Source organism: Pinus tabuliformis, chromosome 9, assembly GCF_031772625.1.
Source record: "Pinus tabuliformis cultivar Carrire ecotype Pingquan chromosome 9, CPIR1, whole genome shotgun sequence".
Lineage (NCBI taxonomy): Eukaryota > Viridiplantae > Streptophyta > Pinopsida > Pinales > Pinaceae > Pinus > Pinus tabuliformis.
The window spans coordinates 1,441,393,015-1,441,420,394 of NC_142307.1; the positions used below are offsets into that span (position 1 = coordinate 1,441,393,015).

At 38.0% G+C, this 27,380-nt stretch overlaps 1 protein-coding gene across 2 annotated transcripts in view; it reads right to left on the reverse strand.

Moving 5' to 3' along the window:
- Positions 1-27,380, reverse strand: part of LOC149153984 (Metallopeptidase M24 family protein) — a 512,523-nt gene that overhangs the window by 179,385 nt on the left and 305,758 nt on the right. The window contains exons 9-12 of one of the 2 annotated variants that reach the window (XM_089437962.1): positions 22,813-22,921; positions 22,242-22,396; positions 20,699-20,791; positions 20,437-20,583 (exon numbers count right to left, since the gene is read on the reverse strand). In XM_089437962.1, coding sequence (XP_089294088.1) covers positions 20,452-20,583; positions 20,699-20,791; positions 22,242-22,396; positions 22,813-22,921 — 489 coding nt within the window. In that variant the 3' untranslated portion in view covers positions 20,437-20,451. Of the gene's footprint in view, positions 1-20,436; positions 20,584-20,698; positions 20,792-22,241; positions 22,397-22,812; positions 22,922-27,380 lie in introns of those variants that run through there. The other variant, XM_089437961.1, reaches the window with a different exon arrangement.

Genomic DNA, 27,380 nt, shown 5'->3' on the forward strand with positions numbered 1-27,380 from the left:
GTGTTGATGTACCTTTCCCATCTTGTGCTTCAGTGTCCCCTTCAAGTTCATCCCCTTCCTCTTCAAACCCTTCCTCCTCATCATACATTGGGTCACTACTATTAGGACCAAGTTCATCCCCTTCCTCTTCCCCTCTATTCCTCACCCTTGCCATCATTAAAACCAAGAGTGGAATGATACATAGAAGCCAAAAGAACACCATCTTGGAATATGGATATAGGTGGTGGACAACCTGTAAATAAAGGAGCAAGTAGAAACAATGGGAAAGAGTAGGAGAGGGAGGAGAAAAATACAATTTTTTTTTCAAAAAAACAAGGGAGTTTGGGGTTTGAACTTACCTCTTTAGCTCTTGTAGATGAAGTCCTCCAAGCTCTTGCTCCAAGCTCCTCCTCCTTCTCCTAACTCCTCCTTCTTCACTCCTCCAAGCTCTCCTCTCTTCTCCTCTCCTTTCCTCTCTTCTCTTCTCCTCTCCTCTCTTCTCTTCTCCAACTCTCATAAACTCAAAGTGAGAAAATGAGGAATGAATGGGAGCTTTATGCTTTTCATTCCTCACCTAAACTCACCCTAAACTCACCCTAACCCACCCCCTCATTGCAAGTTAAGTTAACTTTTAAAAAAAATTAAAAAAAATTTAAGTTTAAAACCGAGCCCGCGCGGAAATTTCCGAAAGCGCTCCGAAGCGCTCGTGAAGCGTGCGCTTCCGGGCCCGAAGCGTGGCGCTTCCGGAGGCCCGAAGCGCCCTCTGAAGCGCGGATCGGGAGCAACGCAACCCAAAAACCAGGAATCGTTTTAAAAATTCGGAATCGCGCTTCATGAAAACTGGAATCGCGCTTCGGCTGGAGGTTCCGGAACGCTTCCGTACGGGACGCGATTCCGGCCTAGGATCCGGGGGGGGGCGCTTCCTGCAACTATGCTCTGTACAATCCCGGCACCAACAACTCGACCTCCTAAGCGAACTACGTCAACCCTCCTAGCTTCTGCGTGGCTTTGTGCGAGTCTCCCTTAGCCTCTGCGCTGCCTCTTCCTGGCTCACCCTTGATGATGCAAGCACTGCGTCAGTCTTCCCTTATTGTTGCTCTGCTAGAAACAGCTTGTCACTCGGGACAACTGTTTTCTGCTGCTATTGCTCCGCTCGGCTGATGTCCTCAATTCTCCTATGATCTGCAACCACCCTCTGATACCATGTTGAAGTTTCTAAGTCTACCAGTTAGAAACCCTCCATGCACTTTACTGATTTATTCCTACCTACTTGTTCCGTTACTTAACAAGTTATTTACAATGTAAATACTGAAAATAAACACTAGTGCATGCTCAACATATTACAGATCATCAACTGAAGGAAATAGAAACAAGCACACAAAATGACACCGTTATTTTTGGACCAATGTCCCCGGAAAAACCCAATGCAGGAAAACCGGTGCAACTATCTAAGGGTTTTCTTATTAAGCAATTTCAGAGTACAATCTGGGTGCCAAATCCGGCTTACCCAACAGAGAATGTCCTTGGCAGTAGTACCTCTCAGTCTGAGACAAATGTCCCGGCTGAAACCTCAGATAAACCCTTCGACAGCTCCTTAGCTCCATTCTGCCTCAAAAACCCCAACGTCTGCCTTTCTGGACTGCGTCAGCCTCTCTATGCCCAACACTTGCCCTGCGTCACCCTCAATGGGCCTGCGTCAGCCTCAGGAGGCCTTGCGTCAACCTTCTGGCCCTCTACGTTAGCAATGCTAGCCTCTCTGAAGCACTGCGCAACTCTTGGCTACCTCTGCGTGGCCCTGCTTGAGCCCTGGCTGGTTCTGCGTCACTCCCTCTAGCTCCTGCGCTGATCTCCCGACACTATCTCTGCCTCTCTGTCTCTCTGTACTCACTGCCCCTCAGCTACAACTTCGATCACTGATTCTATCTCTCTTAGCAAACCCCGCTTTTGAGAATAGAATCACTGATCATCTGGTGTGCCCTCCAAGTGACCCTCAAGCCCCCTTTTATACTTTTCTCGTTGACATGTCAACAGCCGAGATTAAGTCCCTAATGAACGGCTAAGATTAGATCTAACTTGATCCATGTCTTTTGGACCATTCTAACATAGTTTTATATTAATCCACATTAATATTTTAATTTCCCTAAGTGACTCCATTAAAAATATTAATTATTTTAATATTTCTCAAACTGTTTAGAATCTGCCCAAACCCTTTCTGGGTATTGGAGATCTCATGTGCCCCAACCTCTCCACCAAATTTCCAGGCTAGAGCACATCCGATGCTACCCCAAATCAACATCTACCATGAACTGGCTTAGTGTCTTCACAACAAAACAAATATTTGGGCTAGTGTTGACCAAATACATCATCGACCCAATCAATTGTTTGTACAAGGTGGGATCCACCAACTCACCCTTAGAAGCACTTAGCTTCCTCAAGTTGGTGATCATAGACATAGAGACTAGCTTGCAATCCTCCATCCCAAATCTCCTTTTAATCTCAACTGCATACTTGTCTTGCCCAAGGAAGATCCCTCATGCTTGTTGCCACACCTCTAATCCAAAAAAGTAGTGCATCAAACCAACGCCCTTCATCTCAAACTTCAAAGTAAGGCCCTCCTTGCACATCTCTATGAGCTTCTCCGATCTTGCCAAAACAAGATCGTCAACATACAATACCAAGATAAGCAACTCACCATGAAGAAGTACACAATACAACTTGGAGTCTGCCTCACTCTTGATGAAGCGCAATCCAATTAGCTACCCATCAATCCTGGAGTGCCATGCATGAGGTGCTTGCTTAAGTCCATATAAGGCCTTCTTTAGTGTACATACATGGGACCCCCTCTCATGCACCTCAAATTCTCGAGGCTACTCAATATACACCTCTTCCTCAATCACACCATTGAGGAAGACAATCTTCTCTTCCATTTGATGTATCTTCCACTCCATCTCTAAGGCAATAGAAATGACCACTCTGATAGATGAAATTTTGGCGATAGGAGCAAATGTATCCTCATAGTCTACTTCTTCCTTTTGGGAAAACCCTCTCACCATTAACCTTGCTCTGTACTTCTCAATATAGCTATCTGTTACTTGTTTGATCTTATAGATCCACCGAGAATTGACCACCGACTTCCCCTCAAACATCAGTACTATTTCCCACACATTGTTCCTCATGATGGAACTATACTCTTTCACCATGGTGTCCCTCCAAACCTTTTGGTTTGCTTCCTCCTCACAGGTAGAATGCTTGACCTCATTGATGTTTCTCATCAAGGCCAAACAACTAGAAAATTTGGCTAGTGGTGTTGAAGTTTCTAATTTTACTTAGCTTAGAAACCCTTCATGCACTTTTTCTGATTTATTCCTACCTACTTGTTCTTTTTCTTTAACAAGTTATTTAGGAAGTAAATACTGAAAATAAACACCAGTGCATGCTCAACATATTACAGATCAACAACTAAAAGAAACAAGAACAAACACACCACATGACACCATTATTTTTTGGATCAATGTCCCTAGAAAAACCCAATGCAGGAAAACTGGCGCAACTATCTAAGGGTTTTCTTATTAAGCAATATCAGAGTACAATCGAGGTGCCGTAACTAGCCTACCCAACAGAGAATTTCCTTAGTAGCTATACTTCACAGTTTGAGAGAAATCTCCTGGCTAAAACCCCGGAAAACCCTTCTGCAGCTCCTCAGCACAAAACTGCTCCTGCAACCCCAGCGTCTGCCCAATCTGGACTGCATCAGCCCCTCTCTGTCTCACGCTGGCCCTACGTCAGCCTTTCTTGACCAGTGTTAGCCCCAGGAGGCCTTGCGTCAGCTCTGGGAGCCTCTGCGTTAGCTACACTAGCCCCTCTGGTGCTCTGCGCAGCACTTGGCTGCCTTTGCGTGGCCTTGCGTGAGCCTTTGTTGGCTTTGCGTCACCCACCCTGGCTGTTGCGCTGCTCTCCCGACACAATCTATGCCTTCTCTATTCCTCTGTACTAAATGCCCCTTAGCTTCTCTCCTGATCACTGATCCTATCTCTCTTAGCAAACCCTGCTCTAGAGAATAGAATGACTAATCATCTAATGTGTTCTCCAAGTGACCCTCAAGTCTCCTCTTATACTTTTCTTGTTGACGATTCAACGACCGAGATTAAGTCCCTAACCAATAGCTAAGATTAGATCTGGCTTGATCCATGTCTTTTGGACCACTCTAACACAGATTCATGTTAATACACATTAATATTTTATTTTCCCTAAGTTTAAACTTAGGGACTCCACTAAATATATTAATTATTTTAATATCTCCTGATCTGTTTAGAATTTGCCGAAACCCTTTCTGGGTATTGGAGATCTCATGTGCCCCAACCTCTCCACCAAATTTCATGGCTAGAGCACATCCGATGCTACCCCAAATAAACAAGTGGTCTACTTTCCCTAAAAGTGCTACTAGGAGCTTCCACATGCTCCTCAACATCCTTCAATGTCTGCTCAACCCATATCGGCTTCCTCTTGACAAAGCTCGAAGGAACATCTAGCTCCTCTTGATCTGAATGTTGTGCCCCTGCTACTAGTGTTGTTGGTCCTTACTCAACCTTCGAAGCCTCTCGCTCCCAACTGGATTTGCCCCATGTGACCTAAAATTCATACCCTCCTCAAATTTGACATCCATCCTAACCACTATCCTCCTCTACCCTACAATGTAGACCTTGTAGAACTTTGAAGTGTCACTATATCCAAATAAAATACCCTCTTAGATGAGGGTTCTTACTCACCTCTAGTTTCACTCCCGTAAAAGCTTCCTCAAGAGCCATATCCTCCATTGTTCGATGAGGGCTCCTATTCTGCAATTATATAGTTGTATTACATGCCTCCACCTACAAGAAAATAAGCAGTTCTTGATCATGGATCATGCCCTTGGCTGCTCCAACCATGCTCTTGTTCTTCCTCTCTACGAATCCATTTTGTTATGGATTGTAGGGCACTGTCAACTCTTTATTGATTCCTGCTTCCCTGCAGAAATCCTCATACTTGTTGGAGATAGACTTGCCCCCATTGTGTGATCTCAAGACCTTGATGTTCTTCGCACTCTGGTTCTTCGCAAGAACTATGAACTCTTGAAATTGACCGATGACCTCATCCTTGGCCTTTAGGAACTAAATTTATGTCTTTTGGGACTAGTCATATATGAATATCATAAAATAACTGCACCTCGAGATAGACTCCACAGAGATAGGACCACAGTTGTTGGAAAGTACCAAATATAACACACCCTTGGACTTGGTCTTACTGCTAGGAAATGTTGCCATGGCGTGCTTGCTACGTATACATCCCTTACAAACACCAACATGCTCTATACTAAACTCCGGAAAACTAGTGGCCATCTCTAGTAACAATGATAGAGCCTCATCCTTGGCCTTTAGGAACTAAATTTATGTCTTTTGGGACTAGTCATATATGAATATCACAAAATAACTGCACCTCGAGATAGACTCCACAGAGATAGGACCACAGTTGTCGGAAAGTACCAAATACAACACACCCTTGGACTTGGTCTTACTACTAGGAAATGTTGCCATGGCATGCTTGCTATGTATACATCCCTTACAAACACCAACATGTTCTATACTAAACTCCAAAAAACCAATGGCCATCTCTAGTAACAATGATAGAGCCCTATAGTGTAGATGTTCCATCCTCCTGTGCCAAATCTCACTTTGGATTTCATTGTTATGTACTAGGGATTTCGCTAGTTGTCCTTTCAATAGATACGTGTTATTCTCCTTGCTACCTATATTTTGCCTCAAGCTAAGACCAACCCCTTTCATCCTGACAACTACCTCACCTCTTGTGTGTCACCGGTCGAATTAACCGTGTTAGCAAGGTTCAACTATGACTTCTACGTGGTAAGCACTATTAGGAATACACCTAATGTCACCTCAGCATATTCCTCTCACTTTAGGAAAACTCCTACAAAATGCCACGAGCAGTATCCCTATGCATAATAACTCAACCAAGGAATAAATAGACCAGTGCCCAAATAATGTATGGAAGAGGTGGGAGTTATTATGATAACAAAATTTTGATATGATTAATAATATAACAAAAAACTTATATTGCAGACCACCAAATATAAATACTCAATATGCTAAGGAAATAAGCTTCAAAATGCCACAAATTGAGTATGATAACTTCTTACCACAATAAAATATAGAATCGAGTTGTTATACTTGTTCTATATGGTTGTAACAAGAAAATATACTTGTTTAGACCTGTAATTTTTGTATTTTTTAGTGCACAGGGCCAACAAGCAGAAGCCCACTTTAGATCCCTGAAAAAAAGATTTCGGTGGACCTGAAAATCAAAGGACTTGATTGGAGATGTTAGTACTATAAAATACCTTTCCAAAGAGCACAAAAACACCCAATTTGGGTAAGTAGTTTGAGAGATATTTAATCTACAACTCAAGTATCCAAAAATAGTCCACAATTGTGATGGCTAAAAATTGGCTTGACCAAAAGTGATGATCAAACTTGCAAATTGTTTTGGGTAGCCAATATATCATTGAAAAGTAATATATAATCAATGAAAAACCTCTTTAGATCAAGTATGATAGATACAAAATATTTTATCTCAAGTATCACATATCCCAAGGCAAGGGTTTGCCTCCAATCGCTTCCAATTGAAGTAAAATGTTTCTAGGACGTGTAATTAGCTTCAAGACACTTGGAAATGAAACTAGTACAACAATATGTGATAAGATAGGGAGGGGGATGTATAGCCTTAGGGCTTTAGGGCTTCTTCAAATACAATTTTTGTGGTGAGTTTTCCAATGATATAATCAATAAATACAATATAACCACAATTTAGTGAAAATATTCACTATTGAATTTTTTTTGGGATTTTTTATAAGAAATAATTTGATTTTTTGAAATGTAATTTTTTTAGGGTTTTTTATATTTAATAGTAACTACAAATTTACAAAAAAAAATCAATTTTGAGATAATTTTATGAAGAAATTGATTGTAAATTGTTGGAACAAGGAAGTAATCCTTCTTCAACAAGAGTCAAAGACAGGGAGTTATGTCCTCTCTTGATTTGGTTCAATGCTTGAGGTTTTGGAATGCTAGGTGGAACACCAAGAATACAACCTTAGCATCAAAACAAGACAAGTAATAGAAGCAAAATCCTACAAGGAGGGTCTTCCAAGAAGCAAAGCCTCCAATCAAACAACCAACAATTATAGAAGATAATGTTATTTTCCTCTAGAGGGGAGAGTGAATTTGTTAGTTTTTGTTTGGGGTAACAGCGGATAGGTGTCTAAAAGGCTAACAAACACGAGATCTCCAAAACCCAAAAAAGGTTTCGTGAGAAAAGACTTGGAGACACCTCAATTAAATTAATTCGTGAATAATTAAATATTTCCCAAGTCTAACTTAGGAAAACTAGTTAATTAAAGTGAATTAATTGAGGGAGTTCGATTTTTCTCTAGAGACTTCCAGAAAAGTTAATTGATGGAGTCAAGATGATCTTAGCCATCAGTTGAGATGTGATTGTGGCCATTGAGTCTCCAATGACAGATTATAAGAGCAAGTCGAAGAGTTTGGAGAAGACACAATTTTCGTTAGAGCAGTTTGACTTACCCAGTTGCAATATTCAGCGAGGGTGTAGTTGAAGCTAGGGAAGCATCAGGAGCAGGGGTTTAACAGAGATTTGCAAGCAGGATTCCAAAGGAGATTTCCTCAATATTTTCCAATGTTAGAGTGACAAGAAAGGGAGGTCGAGTTCATTTGCAAAGGAGGTAGGAAACAACAATGCGAGTTAGCCAGTTTATCCAGTGCGAGTTGCCGGAGAGACCACATTTCAGTTGCCATGGGACGAATCTACTTCTTAGAGGCAGAGCGAGTGGGTCTAAGCAGCTACATGAGGCAATACGACTTGCAAGGAAGGGTTCCCGAGGCTGTGCAAATTTTCCTCAGCCAACAATGCACATTTTAGGAGGGCAGTATGAGTGGCTAGGTGGCCAAGTTGGTTTGCAAAGGGAGATAGTTAGTCTCCACTATATTTTTACTGTGGAGATCAGTATTTTCCAGAGGTCTGCTAGTGAAAGGCAACTAGTTGTAATTTCTCCTAAATTGTGGAATAATAATAAACCCTCATCTTCTCCATTGGCTTTCCCTTCAGGGTTTTTCTAGGGACATTTGTTCAAACCTAACGATGTCATATTTTTATGTGTGTGTGCATTCTTTTCTCAGTTTTGTATTTTATCTTCTGCAACGTATTTTATTTGTGACGATTGCAATAGAGATTTGATAGTTATTTGCCGAATTAATAATTCATAAGAAAAGTAATCTACAGTAAATAGAAGATTAAATTCCAAATTATTACAATCATGGAAATTTCACATGGTACCAGAGCAAATCGGATTCGAGAGTGTTAAGTTTTTACTAGGGCCATATTCTTCTTTGTTTTAGATAATTGCATTTATCTTTCATCATTCTCGTATAGAATTCACCCCATAACATCATTACATCATTATCAATTGTGTAGAAAGAACAAAAACATCATAGCAGCGGAACAGAAAGGAACATAAGAAGAAAAGCATGCTCAAAGGACACCATGATTTAGGTTAGAGACTGTTATGAACATAAATTATACAAAAATAGATAATAAATAATAATCATAATAATATAAATATAATAATAAGTAAATTAACTAATGGTTAGTTAGTTAATATTGAAAAGGCATGTCTTAGAGCCATGCCTATTCGTGAATGGGTACTTACCTAGGTATATATATATAGGACCCTCATTCTCACTTGTACTCATCCTGTATCAATTCTTTTATACAATATACAATTTACAATTACTATCCTATGATATATGTTTTTGTTTTTTAAGTATTTTAAATATTTCCACTGCGTATATGACTTTTGGTCATTTCATTGCTATCAGAGTTGTTCGCCCTTTAGATGCTTAACCGCTGAAGAGAACTGGCCTGATTCGGCCTTTGTCCATTAATCCTTAGTCAACCTTCTTGTTGTCACAATTGAAGCATTTTGCTACACAAAGTTGAAGTTTCTCTGTTTCGCAATTTCGTCATTTAGGGCTTTGGCCATTAAACAAAAAAAAATGGAAGAAAAAAATAAGATAGTCAAAGAAAAAAAGAAAATAAAAGAAGTACATATAACGATTAAAAAAAAGGTTTTAAAAAAAATATAGTCTGATGTAAATTTTGAAAAAGAACATTCATATATATAAAAAGGTTCTACATTATTGATAAAAAGTGCATGATAAAGTTAAGAGGGAATCTTTCCAAATATCTTTAAAACTATATGTAAGAGAAGGAAGAGTAGATAATATTATCTTGATTCTTCATTAAGTGGTTTACAAGCCCGTGGTTTTAGCAACCCATGGTAATTGCCCATGGTATTTTCAAGGTAAAAGAAAAACAAAAGGAATACAAAAACTCTTTATGTGAATGATAAGTTTTACTTTTTACATAGAGAAAATTAACTGAGTCAAAGGCACATAAGTGGACATATATTTTATATTATACCCCAAAGAGGTGAATAGCCACGTTTCACTAGGGTTGTAACTTTTCAAAAAAGAAAAAGAAAAGATTATAAATAAAATATATGTAAAGAGAAGTTTTATATTATAAAGGGGTATTTTAAAGAAAATTTCAAGTCATAAAATTATTGAAAATATATATAAGTACAAAGCAGAGATTATTATAGAAGGTTACTTAAAAGATCCATATATTAAAGTATATAAAGGGTTAAATCTAGAACTATAAAGAGACAAAAGGATAACAAGTTATAACAAAGGAAGAGTACTTTTTAAAAGCAGTACAATAAATATAAGGTGCAATTATTTAAATAGTGGAGCTATATTAACTTATTTTAAAGTGGGAAAAAAATATATAATTGAGGAAAATAAAAGTTAAAGGAATTTATAAAGGTGTTCAAGTTTATCAAATAAAAGGGCACTTATTTTAAAGAAGAAATCCATTTTTTAAGAAAAAAGCGAATGGAACCTAATTCTAAAATGATAAAGGAAGAACGATTTTCCTATAAAGGTTTTTCAATTATGGATCACAGAGTAATTACATTAAAAGGAAGTATCCAAGGAAGAGAAATTAATATCGCTATCAGCACAAGCAACGATAAAAATTACATCAACGTTAACTTGGCAAATCAACTATTAATTCTAGAGCCAAGCATTGGTGTAAGGAAAAATATTTTTGACCAAAAAGAGTATAACATTAGTGATTTACAAGTGACAGTAGGTCATTATGAGTACATATCTCAATTTCATGTTGTAAAGATGGATATTGACATCATACTTTATCAACGTTGGTTAATGGATTTGGGTACATTCATGTTAAACATAGAGAAACAAGTTTTGATGTTTCCTTATATGGGGAAGATGGTCACATTTCGAGACATAACAAGTAAATCAAAATCAATAACATCTTCATTAGAAGACTTTAAGGATATCTCAGACTTATTGTTTCAAGATAACAAAAAAACTATATCAAAGAAGCAAAAAGAGCTTGAAGAAGTCATCCGCAACAAAGACAAAGAAATTTCACACCTCAGAGATCATCAAGAAAAATTTCTTGCACAAGCCAAAAAGTGTCAAACTAAGAAGCACAAGTTAGAACAAAACTAGAGAGTTTTGACAAAAAATTCAACGAAAGTCTATCAAAGAAAGAAGAGGATAATTTATGCTTGAAAGACCTTAACAAAACATTATTAGAACAAATCAAGTGTTTAAAGACAAGAAGCTTGAAGGCCACAATAAAGTTGACTCAAAAAATGAAGAATGCTTACGTCTCAAAAATCATAATCAAAATATGCTCAAACATATTAAAAAACTTAAAGACGATAAGAAATCATTAACGCATAGGTTTGAAGAAATTGACGCAAAAGAAGCATCAAAATCGCTAGATGTAGTAGTCCAAGTTGGGGAAGAAGAAACAAACATCGATCCCACTAATCTCACAGTTCAGGAAAATCCAAATTGTACTGAAGTAAAGACGTACTCAGAGGTTTCCATTCAAATGACGAACACTCCAAATGAGGATTCAATAATCAATTCAACAACAACAATGCTTCAAATAAATCAGGAAAACAACACAAACAAGATAAGGGAAAATCAAATCACTAGAATTCCTTATCGACATCTGAATCACGAGTAGACAACTCAATCAAGCTATGTATTTAGAACATAAACAACAACCTGATGTTCCAAAGAATATTAATGTCAGTGCAATCCATTCATGTGATAACAATTCATCACAAGTTTCTAGTCACTGCAAGATTCGACAAAAGATTAATTTAGGATGGTCTAATCCCTTCTCAGTGCGACAGTTTTGTTTGTCACTTAGAGGATCATATCAACTCGTATCAACAAGGATGACTGTTCCGAGATGAGAAAGACGCTCGTAGCAGGAAAAGAGATCAAGTCCTTTCATCAACAAGCTTTGAGGACAAATATTTTTGAAGGGGAAAGAAATGTTATGAACATAAATTATGCAAAACTAGATAAAAATAGATAATAGATAATAATCATAAGAATATAAATATAATAATAAATAATAAGTAAATTAACTAATCGTTAGTTAGTTAATAATGAAAAGGCATGTCTTAGAGACATGCCTGTTCGTGAATGGGTACTTACCTGGGCTATATATACAAGACCCTCATTCTCATTTATACTCATCTTGTATCAATTTTTTTGTACAATTACTATCTTACGATGGATGTTTTTGTCTTTGAAGTATTCTAAATATTTCTGCTGTGTATACAACTTTTGGTCGTAAGGGGTAAAACCCCTTCAAATTCTTCTTCTATTAGATTAGGTACAAGGGTACAAATACATGTCTTGTTCACAACTTCATTTGTGAACAAGATTCACTATTAATGTTGAAGCACAATGTTGTATCAAATTTCAATAACCCGTCATCCATTGGGATGCCATACCACGGTGATACCCATCAGTGTTTTAAAGTTCGGTTGGACCGAATTGGATTCAGCCAAGCCGATCGAGCCGACTCGGTAGAAAAACTGGTTTGATGGCCGGCTTGTTACCAAGCTGACTAAGCCAAACCCCTGGCAGGTTTGTTAAGGTGTTCCAGTTGGTGGATGGGGAAAGATTGGCCATGGACTTCATTTATGAGGCTATGGATCAAGAAAAGGAGAAAATAAAAGTAGCATATAAGGATAGAGTGGCTGAGTATGGGCCCATTTGGGAAATCATTGATCAAAGATGGAACAATCAACTCCATCGCCCTATACATGGCACATGCAGTTGGGTTTTTTCTAAACACAAGGTATCATTATAAAGCTATGAAGGTAGAAGCTTCACTGTGGAGGTTAGCAGTAGCAAGTAGTATTGGTGCCTAGTGATGTTTTATAGTTTACTTTTGTTTTAGAGGCCATTTAGAGCCTCCTTGGTTATGTGTTTTTGTTTTGATCTCTATATCATGTATGTATTGGACAGTGCGTAGGGTGCCATTTTGATATAATGGATATATTCATGAGCCTACTTTGATCATATGTTGTCTTCTCTCTATATTCTAATCCATTGTGTTTGGAAACTTTAATGAAAATCTTTAAAATTATGTTTATTCATAAAAAAATAAATATTTAATATATTTTTTACAATGACAGTCATTGAAATCAAACCGGCCGAGTCGATACCGAGTCAGAGTCGGAGTCGACCCTCAGCCAGTTCCAAACCTGAGTCAGAGTTTGAAAACATTGATGCCAATACCATTTTGATCCCAATGCTAATGTGATGTCAATATTGCTCTGACGCCAATGTCAATACTACTATTCCGAACTACAATGATGCCACTGCTTTGTATAGAAAGCCATACCAACATATACGATAAAAAAATATATACATACTCTAAAGAAACCATACAGTGGATATGGAGAAGCCATACATCAGAGCTGAGAGACAATGTCAAGCGCAGGGATGCCATAACATAGTACTGAAATCAAGGATGCCATACGTATGATTGAACTGTGATGTCCAGGAAACTATACATATATCAATGATAAATGAAAACCATTGAATTGTGCCATAGTTACAGCTGGAAGAAAATGTACATATGATCCATAGGAGCCTTATACAATCCATAGGAGGAGATATCGTAGATGCCATAAATAATATGTTGAGGTTGTTGTATACATAGCACAGAGACAGAGGATGCCATATATACGTATATATCAATTATAATGCTAAGATATCAGTAGCCCAATCAAGTTGTAAGATCATATATTGACTTCAACAATATCACAGAGGATCCACTAATGTTGGGGACTAATTAGCAGAGATGCCATCCATACGTAGTGAAATCAAACAAATACATAATCAGGAGATCAATCGAGACTTTTACCTTTGCAAGATTGCAGAGAAACATTGCAATTATAGATCCTGTGCGAAATCAACAGAGACCAAGGTCTTAAACATAAGAGATAGATTGTTCTTTCACCACAGAGAGAGACTCTAAGCTGCATCTTAGAGAGGCCTTTTCTCGCACCTTAAATTGACCTTATCTCACAGCTTGGAGGCTTAAATATTCCACCGAAAATCTCAAACAAACCTTAGTTGTTTGAATTTCTCATTTGAAGATCAACTCGATGGCCTATTTATAGTTGTTGGTGAAGATAAAGGATCACGACCCTTGGAGGAGGCTGACATGAGGCCGACCTTCAAAATGATTTTAAATTTCAAATTAAAATAATTTTCCCTCCAAGGCCGACTTTGAATATTGATGGCGGGAGACACTTATTAATTTTAATTCATATTTTCAAAATACAAATCTATGCCAATTAATTTGAATTTCATCTTTTGTCAATCAAGGGAAATTCTTCCCGAAGCTACCCCACAATTTAACACTCCCTCTCAGCTAGGGAGGAATTTCATCATAGCTACATCATGGCAAATCTCGAGTGAACATATCTTCAATCATAAGAAAGACAAATAGTTGTATCATTAATAAGACTCATCTCATATCATCTCGTGAAAGAAGAGGAATCCATAACGAAGGTAGGGGAGATCAAACCTCCAAACCCTACTAGTCTCGGAGACATCAAAATTCATCCATCATATCACAACATAACTCTATCATTAGCTCAAGAAGAAGAATCATCATCCAACTTCCACCCTATATCCAATAATCAATTCGATCATTCAACATCATCATTAAGCCATATCTCATCTCAACTTATATTTTCTCATCTTCATATGTTGAACATTCTCGAATCTAAAGAAGAAGAAGAATCAAACATCATAGGGTAGCCCAACTCAACCCACAATAACATCGAAGAGCTTAGGTCAACCCGGAACAACATCAGGGAGTCCTACTCAACTTGGAACCATATCGGGGAGCCCATCTCAACCCAAAACATAGGGGAGTCAATCTCAACCCATATAGGGGAGCACCCAACTTCCACCCTAATTCCAATACCAAAAATCTGCTCAGCTAGAAGGCTAGGAATTTGTAAAGTCCCAAATGAAGAAAATTTGGAACAAGAACTTCACATAGAATTATCATGCACTTAACAGAAGCTTTCCATGTAAAACCCAAAAAGATAAAAACAATAAACCCATAAATTGCATGAAAATCTCATTAAAAGATCACAACGTGAAGAACAATGAGAAATGTAGCAACAAAATCCAGCTTTATTATATATAGAGAAATATGTGCCAATACAATAGCAGGAAACAACTCTCCAATATATGCTATAATGTTGATGCCAACATCCAAACTAAAACAGGAAATCAATCACTACACCTATGGATTCTGAATGAATCCACCAAGGGGAGATGGGTGCTCGCTCAATCTCTCTAAATCACCCAAGGGTTTATGTCCTGGGGCTACTGCTGAAGTAGAGAACCGAGTTCTCAAACCTCTTCACAGAAACAATACACCAATCCAAAATGTCTCCAAACAACCTCCTCCTCTTCTATAGATCTGATGGATAGATCTCCAAGCCTCTAGAAGCATCTTATTTTAGTATTATTCAAGAATCTCTTCCATTGACTTGATCTTAAGTGACCTTTTAATTTTATTTTATTTCGCTTAAGTCACTTTTGGCCCATTTTCTCCAATTTAATTATTTTTCCCCAATTAAATGACTAATTAAAGTCATTTTTAACTAAGGAAAATGGTAAATCACCCACCATACTCTTTTCAGCCACTGAAATTCACTTCTCATCATCCCATCATGTAGATCTTCTTGTTCCGGTTCCAACGAGCTATTACGCTAAGGTATTCCATCAATTAATCTCCCCGGAATGCCACCTCGAGCATAATTAATTAAGTTAGGCTCCATAATAATGCTAATTTTTTAAAGTTGTTAGAATGCGACGAAACAAAAGGAAAATTGTGTGGATGATGAAATATGCCAAGCAAATTCCATCAGATCCCATAAAAACTCCTCAAAACTTCATCGGAACCCTGGATGACATAAACCTGCTCTGTTGACTTGGCCATCCCCTGCCCTAGAAATCCACCCTGGCTGTACTATGGAGAAAAAAAAATGGGGACATTACAGTCCTCTTGCCCCAAGATTGCTTGCCCTCAAGCAATCCAAATCTATGGACCAATCTGGTGGCCCAATGCAACTGAGACCCAATGCTCGGATCCCATACGAACCATTGGGTGATGCCCTGCTCCTGTGTCAACCCACCATGAACGGACCCCTCAATGCCCGGATCCCAGACTAATCTCTAACTGAACCTGTCATCAACAAATCCTCCTAGATCCCAATGCCACCAAGAACAAGTATCAAGGCTCCAAGGCTCTTGTTGTGCTAAAACTCCAACCATGAATGTTGCTCCATCCACTACGTACCAACTCATCACCTCTCTCCAATCCAACCCTTGGCATAAACCAAGGTCAATCTCATCATGTTGATGTTGCGCTGAAATACTGATGAGTGGCCAGCCTACATCTTACTGCCAACTGAAGCATGTAATATCCCTCACCTCTAAGGGCTCCTGCAGTATAATGCTCCTGACTAAAAATAATACTCCATCAATAGGGTACCAGCTCATGATCTCTCGCCAATCCAATGCATGGACACCTGTGTAAGGAACAAGTCTACTAGGCTGATATGGGTCCCTGCTCAACTGATGATGCTCTATCTAGTCAATCAACTAGATCTGTCTAAGGAAACCTGCCCCTCTCTCTATAATAGGCAAAATTGGGCAAGATGTGCTACAAGCCTTGTCTATGTACTCCTGGAGAGGATTACTCCCTAAAATTCCTGCAGCTCTACTAGTTGCTTGTGCATCTACCCGCACCTCATCAGTGGGTCGGCCCAAAGATGGATGCACCACCATCTCCAACAACTCCTTCCATCTACTGGCCTCCTGCAAAACTACCCTGTCAATCTCCAACACCTTCTGAGGACAAGTGTCTGCAAATACTACCTCCCTGGAGGCGGCTTGCACATCTGTCTGCTCCACTCCAATGGTTGGCCCCAAGGGTGTCTACTCATCTTCTATCATGGGCTCAACATGAGCCACTAGCTAACTCTCCAAAAATGGCCCATCCCGTACATTGTGTGTATCATCTGTCTCATGCTCCTCTATGTGCTCTCTATTCTCAATCATCAGTCGCTCATCTACTCTTGGATCTCCTTCCCTCATGGGAACAATTAGCTGCTCATCATACTCTCTTCAATTTGAGTTTGACCCCGTGACAATTATGATTCCTTCAAAAATGTAATTTGCCATCCAAATTGTCCATAAGCAAATGATATCATCCCCCTTACAAATCTTGGCTGGTAATGCACTTCAATTTGAAATAACTGTCGTTCAAGTCGATCTGGCCTGAGCGAGGGTTCAACTATTCTTGGTGCACAAAGTAATTCGATCAATTGACAATTTTGGCTCTCTTGTCAAATGATATCATAAAATAATTTGGCCTTTTGCACTTTGAAATTTGATATGACCCTTTTTAAAATAATAGTTTGTGGCTCCTTTAGAAAATAATGTTTGGCCCCTTATAATAATGCCCTACTTTACAATATATCTTGGCCAAAGTGAAATGCATGGCGTTGAGTAAATATCTAAGCCAACATATTATTTGCCCTGAATTTATAAAAATTTACTTCTGCAAAAAAGTAACACATGGCCCGCGACAATGTTTCAAAGTAACCTACAAAATAATGAACTCCAGCGAATGTAATAAACCCTTGAATGAATCTGCAACTAAACCCTCACGCTGGCAGGAACACCAACTCTGATACCACTATAATGTCCCAAATGAAGAAAATTTGGAACAAGCACTTCACATAGAATTATCATGCACTTAACAGAAGATTGCCATGTCAAACCCAAACAGATAAAACAATAAACCCATAAATTGCACGAAAATCTCATTAAAAGATCACAACATGAGGAAAATGAGAAATGCAGCAACAAAATCTAGCTTTATTATATATAGAGAAATATGTGCCAATACAATAGCTCATCAATCGCTCATATGCTCCTGGATCTCCTTCCCTCATGGGAACAATTAGTTGCTCATCATACTCTCTTCGATTTGAGTTTGATCCCGTGACAATTACGATTCCTTCAGAAATGTAATTTGCCATCCAAATTGTCCATAAGCAAATGATATCATCCCCTTTACAAATCTTGGCTGGTAATGCACTTCAATTTGAAATAAATGTCGTTCAAGTCGATCTGGCCTAAGCGAGAGTTCAACAATTCTTGGTGCACAGAGTAATCCGATCAATTGACAATTTTGGCTCTCTTGTCAAATGATATCATAAAATAATTTGGCCTTCTGCACTTTCAGATTTGATACAACCCTTTTTAAAATGATAGTTTGCGGCTCCTTCAAAAAATAATGTTTGGCCCCTTATAATAATGCCCTGCTTTACAATAAATCTTGGCCAAAGTGAAATGCATGACTTTGAGTAAATATCTGAGCCAACATATTATTTTCCCTGAATTTATAAAAATTTCCTTCTGCAAAGAAAAAAAAAACACAAATGGCCCGTGACAATGTTTCAAAGTAACCTGCAAAATAATGAACTCCAGCGAATGTAATAAACCCTTGAATAGATCTGCAACTAAACCCTCCGGCTGGCAGGAACACCAACTCTGATACCACTGTAATGTCCCAAATGAAGAAAATTTGGAACAAGCACTTCACATAGAATTATCATGCACTTAACAGAAGATTGCCATGTAAAACCCAAACAGATAAAAACAATAAACCCATAAATTGCACGAAAATCTCATTAAAAGATCACAACGTGAGGAACAATGAGAAATGCAGCAACAAAATCTAGCTTTATTATATAGAAATATGTGCCAATACAATAGCTGGAAGCAACAATCCAATATATGTTATAATGTTGATGCTGGCCTCCAAACTGAAACATGAAATCAATCACTACACTTGTGGATTTTGAATGAATCCACCAAGGGGAGATGGGTGCTCGCCCAATCTCTCTAAATCACCCTAGGGTTTCCGCCGTGGGGCTACTGCTGAAGTAAAGAACCGAGTTCTCAAACCTCTCCACAAAAACAATACACTAATCCAGGATGTCTCCAAATGACCTCCTACTCCTCTTTTATAGATCTGTCGGATAGAACTCCAAGCCTCTAAAAGCAACTTATTTTATTATTTTATTATTATTCTAGAAGCTCTTCCATTGACTTTATCTTAAGTGACCTTTTAATTTAATTTTGCTTCACTTAAGTCACTTTTGGCCCATTTTCTCCAACTTAATTATTTTTCCTCAATTAAATGACTAATTAAAGTCATTTTTAACTAAGGAAAATGGTAAATCGCCCAACATACTATCTTCGGCCACTGGAAGTCACTTCTCAGCATCCCATCCTGTAGATCTTGTCGTAATCTCCCCAGAATGCCACCTCGAGCATAATTAATTAAGTTAGGCTCCATAATAATGCTAATTTTTTTAAGTTGTTGGAATGTGACGGAACGAAAGGCAAACTGTGTGGATGACGAAATATGGCAAGTGAATGCCATCAGATCCCATAGAAACTCCTCAAACTCCATTGGAACCCCTAATGACATAAACCTTCTCTGTTGACCTGGCCATCCCCTGCCCCGGAAATCAACCCTAGCTGTACTATGGAGAAAAATAAAAATGGGGACATTACAAAATCCATAGCTCAAAAGAATCATCATCGAGGAGCCTCTGCTACCACCCAAAATGTATAGACAATGGGCGAGATCGACTTACTGCAAGGGCAAGGATCACACTCGAAGGATTGAAAGAGGGTGGGTCACAAGACCCTACCACCCTCACCAAGAATGATAGAGGCAAGTCCTCGTGTCTAGGGTAGCAGCCCTACCAAGCTTGATCCTTAGTGATCAAGCTATTGAATATCATGCATCCTAGTCATAGGGAATACAATAGTATCAGACACATCCGTCAGTAGTACTAATTAACCCTAACCACTTTTCCCAACTCATAGGATCCAATGATGCTGGGGACTAATTACCAGAGATGCCATCCATATGTCCTGCCTGTTGTTGCCTCTGGAAGTGATTCTTTGGCCCTGTGGAAAATTATCCTGGCCTCTGGCACTTGAATCGACCTCCTCTTCAACTGAATCAAATTGCCTCCTTCAGGCTCTACGCAAGCCCTTGCGGAGCCTCCTGTGGAATAACTTGACCTCTCAGCTGACTCTTCAGGCATTGGAAAATTCTTCGGAATCACTCTAATGCTGCTCCTCAATCTCTGCGAGCCGATCACTTGCTCGAATTCCTCCCGAGCTGAATCTCTGCTCTCTGCGAAATTTGATCTGCCTTGATCTCATTCTCACTCGATGTGTTTTCTCCATCCCCATCGTCTTGCTCTTATAATCTCTCATTGGTGAACCAACGGCCATGATTAGATCTTCATCAATGGCTAAGATCATCTCAAACTCAATCTATGTGAATTTCTAGAGCATTCTCGCCTTTTCTTAATTAGTTCATATTAATTAACCAGTTTTCCTAAGTTAGACTTGGGAAAAATTTAAATGATGGCTAATTAATTTAATTAAGACGTTTCCCAAGCTTATCTTGAGAAACATTTTCTGGGTTTTAAAGATCTCGTATTCTTAACCTCTCTGACACAAGTTGAAACCAGATCACCTGTCTAATGCTACAAAAACAAACAGTCCTATTATTGTATCCTTCTTTACATTATCTCAGATTTAGCTTTGGAAATTTCTACGAGTTGTGTTTGCACTCCCACATTGTACTAGTACTGGTTGTTCCCCTTAGTCCCATTGACCTATTTATGGACATTCGTTGGACATTAATAAAAGCATCTTCTCTATCTTATCTTATAATTACTTTTGCCTTCCAATGAGAACCTGTAAACTTCAAGCATGTGCGTCCCAAAGATAATTTCACCATGTTCAAAGAGACTATGTCATCGAGCTCCAATCATCCAACAGATGATCATCCAATCTAACCTTAAAGCATGTAAGAGAACTCCTTTTGTTGAACATTAAACCTTGATGAAGTCAAGGTTGAATGGATTCCTTTGTTCTTGTGCAACACCATGAAGAAATGTTGTGAAAGTTCAACTGCCGTAAGGGATAGGTTCTGCAAAAACAAGGGTGCAAATCCAGGCTCTAACGCCACAAAAAGCTAGCTTATATGTAGTTTGTACTTAATCAAAATTTGCTTGCAAAGGTAATGAAATAATGAATCAACATACCTGGATAGGAACAAACGTAAGCTTTTCAAATCCAAGATATGTGATGCCTCCAAATCGATTTGGAGTCTCGACTTCTCGTACAACTAGTAGATTCTGCATGTGTGTATACCAAGTTGTTGCTTTAGAACTAGTAAGAAAATAATCAAACCAAATGAATAAGACTGCAAAATTCCATATTAATCAGCTCTGACATTTGCATGAGCTAAAGACTTATCCATTTAAAGATTTGTAGAATGATATACTCAAAGGATGCATTGAAAATTGAAATATATTCCTTGTAAATGGAAATCCTAAAATGTCAAAATCTGCATACTGCAGTCGACCATTGAACCTGACACTATATAATTAAAACTGATTAGAAAAAAAAAATTACTTTAGTTAAATATTTAACAGAAACTTAGCACAATGTAAAAGATGGATTTCAATTTCAGACATTAGTTAATAAAATAGGACAGTTCTAATGTTCTGTTTCTGTTTACCTGGAATTCATTTCACTACTATTGTAGAATTGACTGCTTTAGAGAATTGACATTAGTACAAGCATACAATTTTATTAGTTATTACAGAATATCACCCAATACCAATTCAATCATAGATAATAATGCACTAGAGACATAGTTTCCTCAAATAGCAATAATGGTTCTCTATTTAGATTACATATTTTTATATTTTATAACTGATTCGTACTCACGTAAATATACACCATAGCATCATACAATACTTCAATGGAGCCGAGACATGTAAATTTCCCTTGCCAACATGGGCAAGAATAACCAACGGCAACCTGTCTGCTTTGGCATCCATTGCAAGAGAGTGCAATTCCCTACTAAGGATGCCTATTCCACCATGATACTAAACAGAAAAATCTGATCAATAATCTAATGAAGGTTTTACATACATTCGTCTACATGGTCCAAGGATTTTATACAACATTTGTTTTGTTGAATTACTTGGTCTGATTTATTGCACTGTCAGACTTTCCATGAGGGATCATATCTTTAAGTGTTCATATGTTCAAATTCTAACAGTAACCCTCTATTTTCTTATTTATTTATTTATTGTTCTGATTAACATACTTTACTACATGTTTAATTATTTTACAACGACTTTCTTGTAAACAATTACTGGGGGCATATCTTGCATTGTGGGAGTTTGAACCAGCCATCAATCTTTATTTAAGTACTCATATGCCCAAAAAAATATCATACTTAATTAATTTGAACAATACACAAGGGTAACTTTCAGTGCTGGTTTAGTCATACTTTACCCTATATTCATGCATTATGCAGTGTGACTCATTTACAGTAATATTGTGATGAACTTGTCTAGCAAAAAGAGTTGATGCACTTGATGACAACTTTCAAAGAGAATACATTCATACTGAAGGATTTCTTGTTTAAATCTTCAACAACATTTTCCACAATTATCAGTCTAAACTGCTGAGAAACATGTATGATTAAAACCTAAAAATTGATTGAAATGCATATACATTATCCATCATTCTGAGAGCTATTGATAAACCTGGACAAAGTGATGAATATACCTCAATACGAATGCCAAAGGATCGATCTTCATAGTATCCAGGCTCATTACTCACAATCATGCCTCCTTGCAAACCAGTTATATTTTCATACCGATAACTGATACTTTGAGGACCTTCATGCACATTCAGTGCAGCTCCTACTCCATGGCCTGTACCTGCAGATGGTAAAATATTAAACTTATGGAGATTATGAGACATAGGCAAGAGAATATGAACGAACGATAGATGTATTATTCGATGTCTTCAAATTGCATAAGATGGTGTTATATAAATATTAAGAGTTTCTGTTGCTCTCGTTAGGAAATGGTCACCTAATTAATAACTATCTACCTTATTAATAATTAGATATTTAATTTTATTATTTATAACTTTATTATACTGTTAATGAAATCGTCATTATAATGTTTAACTGTAACATATAGGAAATTGAAAAATACCATGTACTATTCTATTTACTGAGAATGACTGACCATCTTTTGACTAAACCCATAGTAGTCTAGTTGAATAAGAAACTTGGGAAATTGAAGTGCTCTGTTACGATTGATTTACAATAAGATGAAGAAGCATGTACCATGGCGGTAATCCAGTCCTATCTTCCAAAGTGAAGAGCGTGCTAGTACATCGAGCACGAAACCAGGAGTGTTTTCAGGAAATCGTGCTTGGTCAAGAGCTATATGGCCCTGATTCATGCCTGGTATTAATAATCAATTATTGAAGATGCGAGCATAATAATACAACCATTAAAAACTACTGTCTTAAACATTTATAGGTGTGACATTAAGATAAAGCAATAAGCATTTAAAATACACAGTATGATACTTTAAGATAGAATGCACTAACTTCACCCATAATATTCAAATCTAACATCCAGGTTTTCGCCAATATAAGTAACTTGAATTCAAGGGAAACAATCTAGAGCTAGATGACATAGAATTTTATTGTGACCAAAACAGGTCATTCATAACAGAGAGTACAATGCACCACAGCAGTAGTTTGGGACTGCAAAGGCAACTCCTAGGTGCCAAGGAAAAAAATCCAAAGCATGTGAAAATCAAAGTAGTAAGAAGCTAAAAACAAACATCGAAAAATGTATTATATTGTAATCAAAGTAGCAGTTGTAGAGGTTGAAAAAACATCCTCATTATCCACTACCGTGAGTGAGCCAATGCAAAGCTTGACAATATCCTCTTGAAAATGCCATGCACTAAAATGCTTTAAATATAGATAGAAATTAAATGAAATTCACTCTAAACAAGCAAACTAGTCAATATTTGGCATAGTAGACTTACTAGAGATATTTCTTGAGTATGACTTACTTGTAAAGTGTTGCAAATATCTGGTTTTCATGCAGATTTATGCAGGTACAAACATCAAAACATGCTCAAATTTGCAAAATATTAGCTAGATACAATTTAAAATATACCCATATAAAACATGTTTCCATTCTTGGACTAGATCTAGCAGTAAATCCTATTTCTCCAAAAGATTTTTTAAACTTACTGGTGAGATAAATCAATTAAACATCAGCAAGTAAATAAAATCCTACATTAATGCTAAAAGTAGAAAAAAAAAATGAATTTTTGAATAATAGAGTGGTTGCACTTACCTCACCTTTGCTGTAGTGTGAAATTTGCACCCTTTTAAATTGATCTTGCTGATAAATCAAGGGAGTGGTTTTGGCCTCTACGAGAAGTTGCCTACACTATTGACTCGATAACCCCCAAAACATTCAAACCCAACTAAGAGTGGCCCCTTTGGGTGTGGTGTCTTTGGTCTTCATATTAAGTCTGATGAATATGAACACCTATATGATTTGAAGCTCTCTCAAAATGGTCTAGTTGCTTGGAGTGATTCACTTGCAAAACAAGAAAGCCAAGTGGGGTTTCCCCCTAGTTTGCCCTATCCACGTGACTAAATAGTCTCTCGATGGCTCAATCTGTTAATTTTTGTGCAGTTTTATTAAGTTTATTAGATTATATTCACAATAGCAATATGATCAAGAAAAAAATGCAAATAAGATCCTGTTACCCACCACCTGTGGGTAGTGTCCATAGGAGAAAAAAATTTCCTAGATGGTCCTCAGCTAGCAGCCCCTTGCAGCCACCATATGGCTCGATGTGCCACTATCTCCGCCACTTGAACTAGCCATGTGGTCCCTCATCCATCTGTTATGATCATATGTTTGAAGGTGGGCCTCCCTACCCCGAAGGTATGGCTTTTTCATTGGTATAGTTGAGTAATTTTGTTTACTTATCATGGAAACTTTTTGGCATGGATTGGCCGGGGGATTCGGCAGGAAAAGTGAACTAGGACTATGCCCAATTTGGTGGCTAGCCTTGTATCCTAGTCCGGTGGGATCTCCTTTACTAGCCATTTGCTTTACGGGTGGTACTACATGTGAAATCTCAATATTGGTTGCGTGGTCCTGCCTCCTGAAACCATATACAACACACCCCTCCGCTTATTTTAGGCCCATTCATCTCTTTTCCCATCCGAGTCCACATGTGTCCATTGGGTCCACATAGAGTTAGCCTCCCCCTCCCCTTGTCCACACCTTGGGTCGGGCCTAGAACGATGCCCCAGAGGTTGATGCAACTAAAAAAAATAGAAAAGCATAATTTTGCCACACTCAACAAGAAATGTACCACAAAATGCAAAAGATGGTCGGGACACAAATTTAACACATGGGCCAGTGTTACCTGGGTTCGGAAGCGAAAGAGGGGAGCGGGAGCGAAAACGGTTGTGGGAGCAACATTTTCAAAAGCTCCCAGTTTGGGAGCAAATCCCAAAGCGTTTTTTATATAATATATATATTTTTTATATTTTGATACATATATGTCAACAAAAACATGTAGAATGATGTTAAAAAACATAAAAAAACATAGATTGATCATTGAACCATATAACAACAATCATCTAGAAGTTATAATCTGCATCAAACACATCCATAAGTTAGTAACAGACAACATATTGAGTCTCATGAATCATGATTCATCAATCTTAAAGTTTCAACTTCAAGCTTTCAAAATTGAAAATTCAATATATAACATTTATCATCATTGAGCACCAAAGTTGTACTTGTAAGCTAAGTTTAACCATTACAACAAATAATATCTAACATGAAATGAAATGTTATAAAATGAAATGAAATGAAAGAACTTTCACAAAGCATCATATTCATAATTCATTACCAATGAGTTATAATTGCCAACTTCAAACTTCGAACTTAAATTGTCATCTATTGTTTACAAAAAAAATATCATAATAAATATGAAGAGTCAACAGTTATGAAAACTACTAGAAAATAGAAAAGACAAGTAAATTGTAAATCTATTATCTACTACTTCATGTAGCCCTTGCCACGAGAAATGTCTAATGTCTGAGCAAGTCATGGTGGTCTTCTAGGAGTCTCCTCCCACATAGACCGATGACCAAAACCAGAAGGTACATGCCCTCCACGTGAGGGTGTAGATGGAAGCGGCGACAACGAAGGAACAAGACTCGGAACTCGAGCACTGCTACTGGATGGTGGAGGTGGCATGGTTGTTGCTTCATCTTCCTCTCTCATAAGTTTCGCTTCCAGTTCTTCAAGATGTATTGTGCCATCCTCCAAATTATCATCCTCTGAATGGTTGTCCCAAATTTTATATGTTGGATCCTCATAAGCCCAATCACAATAATGACTCAACAACCTCAAGTTGTAGTGCACATAAACCAAGCTTTCAGCCCAGTTTTCATTGAGTCTGTTTCTTTTCACATTATGTATGAAGTTGTAGGTGCTCCAACACCTCTCTACAGAAGAAGTATTTACAACCTGTGAGAGAACTTTTTTTGCTAATTTTGGCAAAAGTCCCTAGCCGCCATATGCTTCCCACCATGTGAGAGCATTAAATCTGTCTCTATCTTCCATTGCATGGAAGGTACCAAACAAACCAGTGCAACTAAAATATATGCCTAATTCAAGATACAGACTAGCACATTCCTCCCTGTCAAGTATCAACTTGTCTAATGCTTGCAAATATCCAGTAGATACCTCTTCATCTATATGGGGTTTGACCCTAACCCCACCCCCTGGTGCAGGTTGGCCCAACCAAGATGCAGAGTACTATTTTGGCGCAAGGATATACGCCAAGGCATGAAGTGGAACATTAAGTTTATCCCACTGTGTACACACAATTGTGAATCAGTGTATACAAGTTGGGATCACCTTTATGAACAATATCTTTTATTTACTGCAACATGGTATCCATCTGCTCATACACCTCCCCAATCACTGGTTTATCTGTATCTACAAACCGAATCATGTGATAAATGGGCTTGGTGAATTCCAATACTTGCCTCACACGTGCCCAAAACATACCATCAAGAGCGGTCTCCTCCACCTGTTCAAAACTTTTCCTGTTAGCTGCATTTGTAGCCCTTTCCTTTAATACCTGCCAGTGTGGACTTGATACCATGCTAGCCGATGACTCTCTTACCTTCAAAAGGCGCCTGAAAGTGTGGTAATAGCTACAAAATCTAGTCCTCGCAATCTTCAACAACTCCAATCTTGAGTGACTGCAGAAAAGGCCATGGGTATTGCTATGATTTGTAATAAATTGTATCATTTCTTTGCCTCTCTTGTACAAATCACCAATCCATTTGTATTGTTGGTTTTTGTTCTTAACAATATCATGCATCAAAAGGTTCATTGTGTGAACCAAACACCCAGACCAAAATATGTTAGGGTATTTATCCTCAATAATTGCTCCTAATGCCTTACAATTAGGAGCATTATCAGTGATGACTTGGATGACATTGTATGGCCCAATACGGTCAATTGTTTCAAGTAATGGTTCTGCAATGTTGATGACGGTCTTGCACTTGTCTGAGTAATCATATGCTGAACGAAATATGGCACCACTAACAAACACAGCAAGAACACTTATCAATGGCTTGCCTTTTACATTTGTCCATCCATCGACTATAATGGACACCCCATGGTCAGTGCAAGAATTTGTCATTCTACTCAAAGAATGTGATATTTTTTCTTTTTCATGATCAAGTCCAACGGTTCTAGCCTTGTCATGCCCAAGGCTCTTGTATCCTTTAGGGGCATCATTTATGGCAAAAACCATTTCATGCCAATAAGGTGAGCGA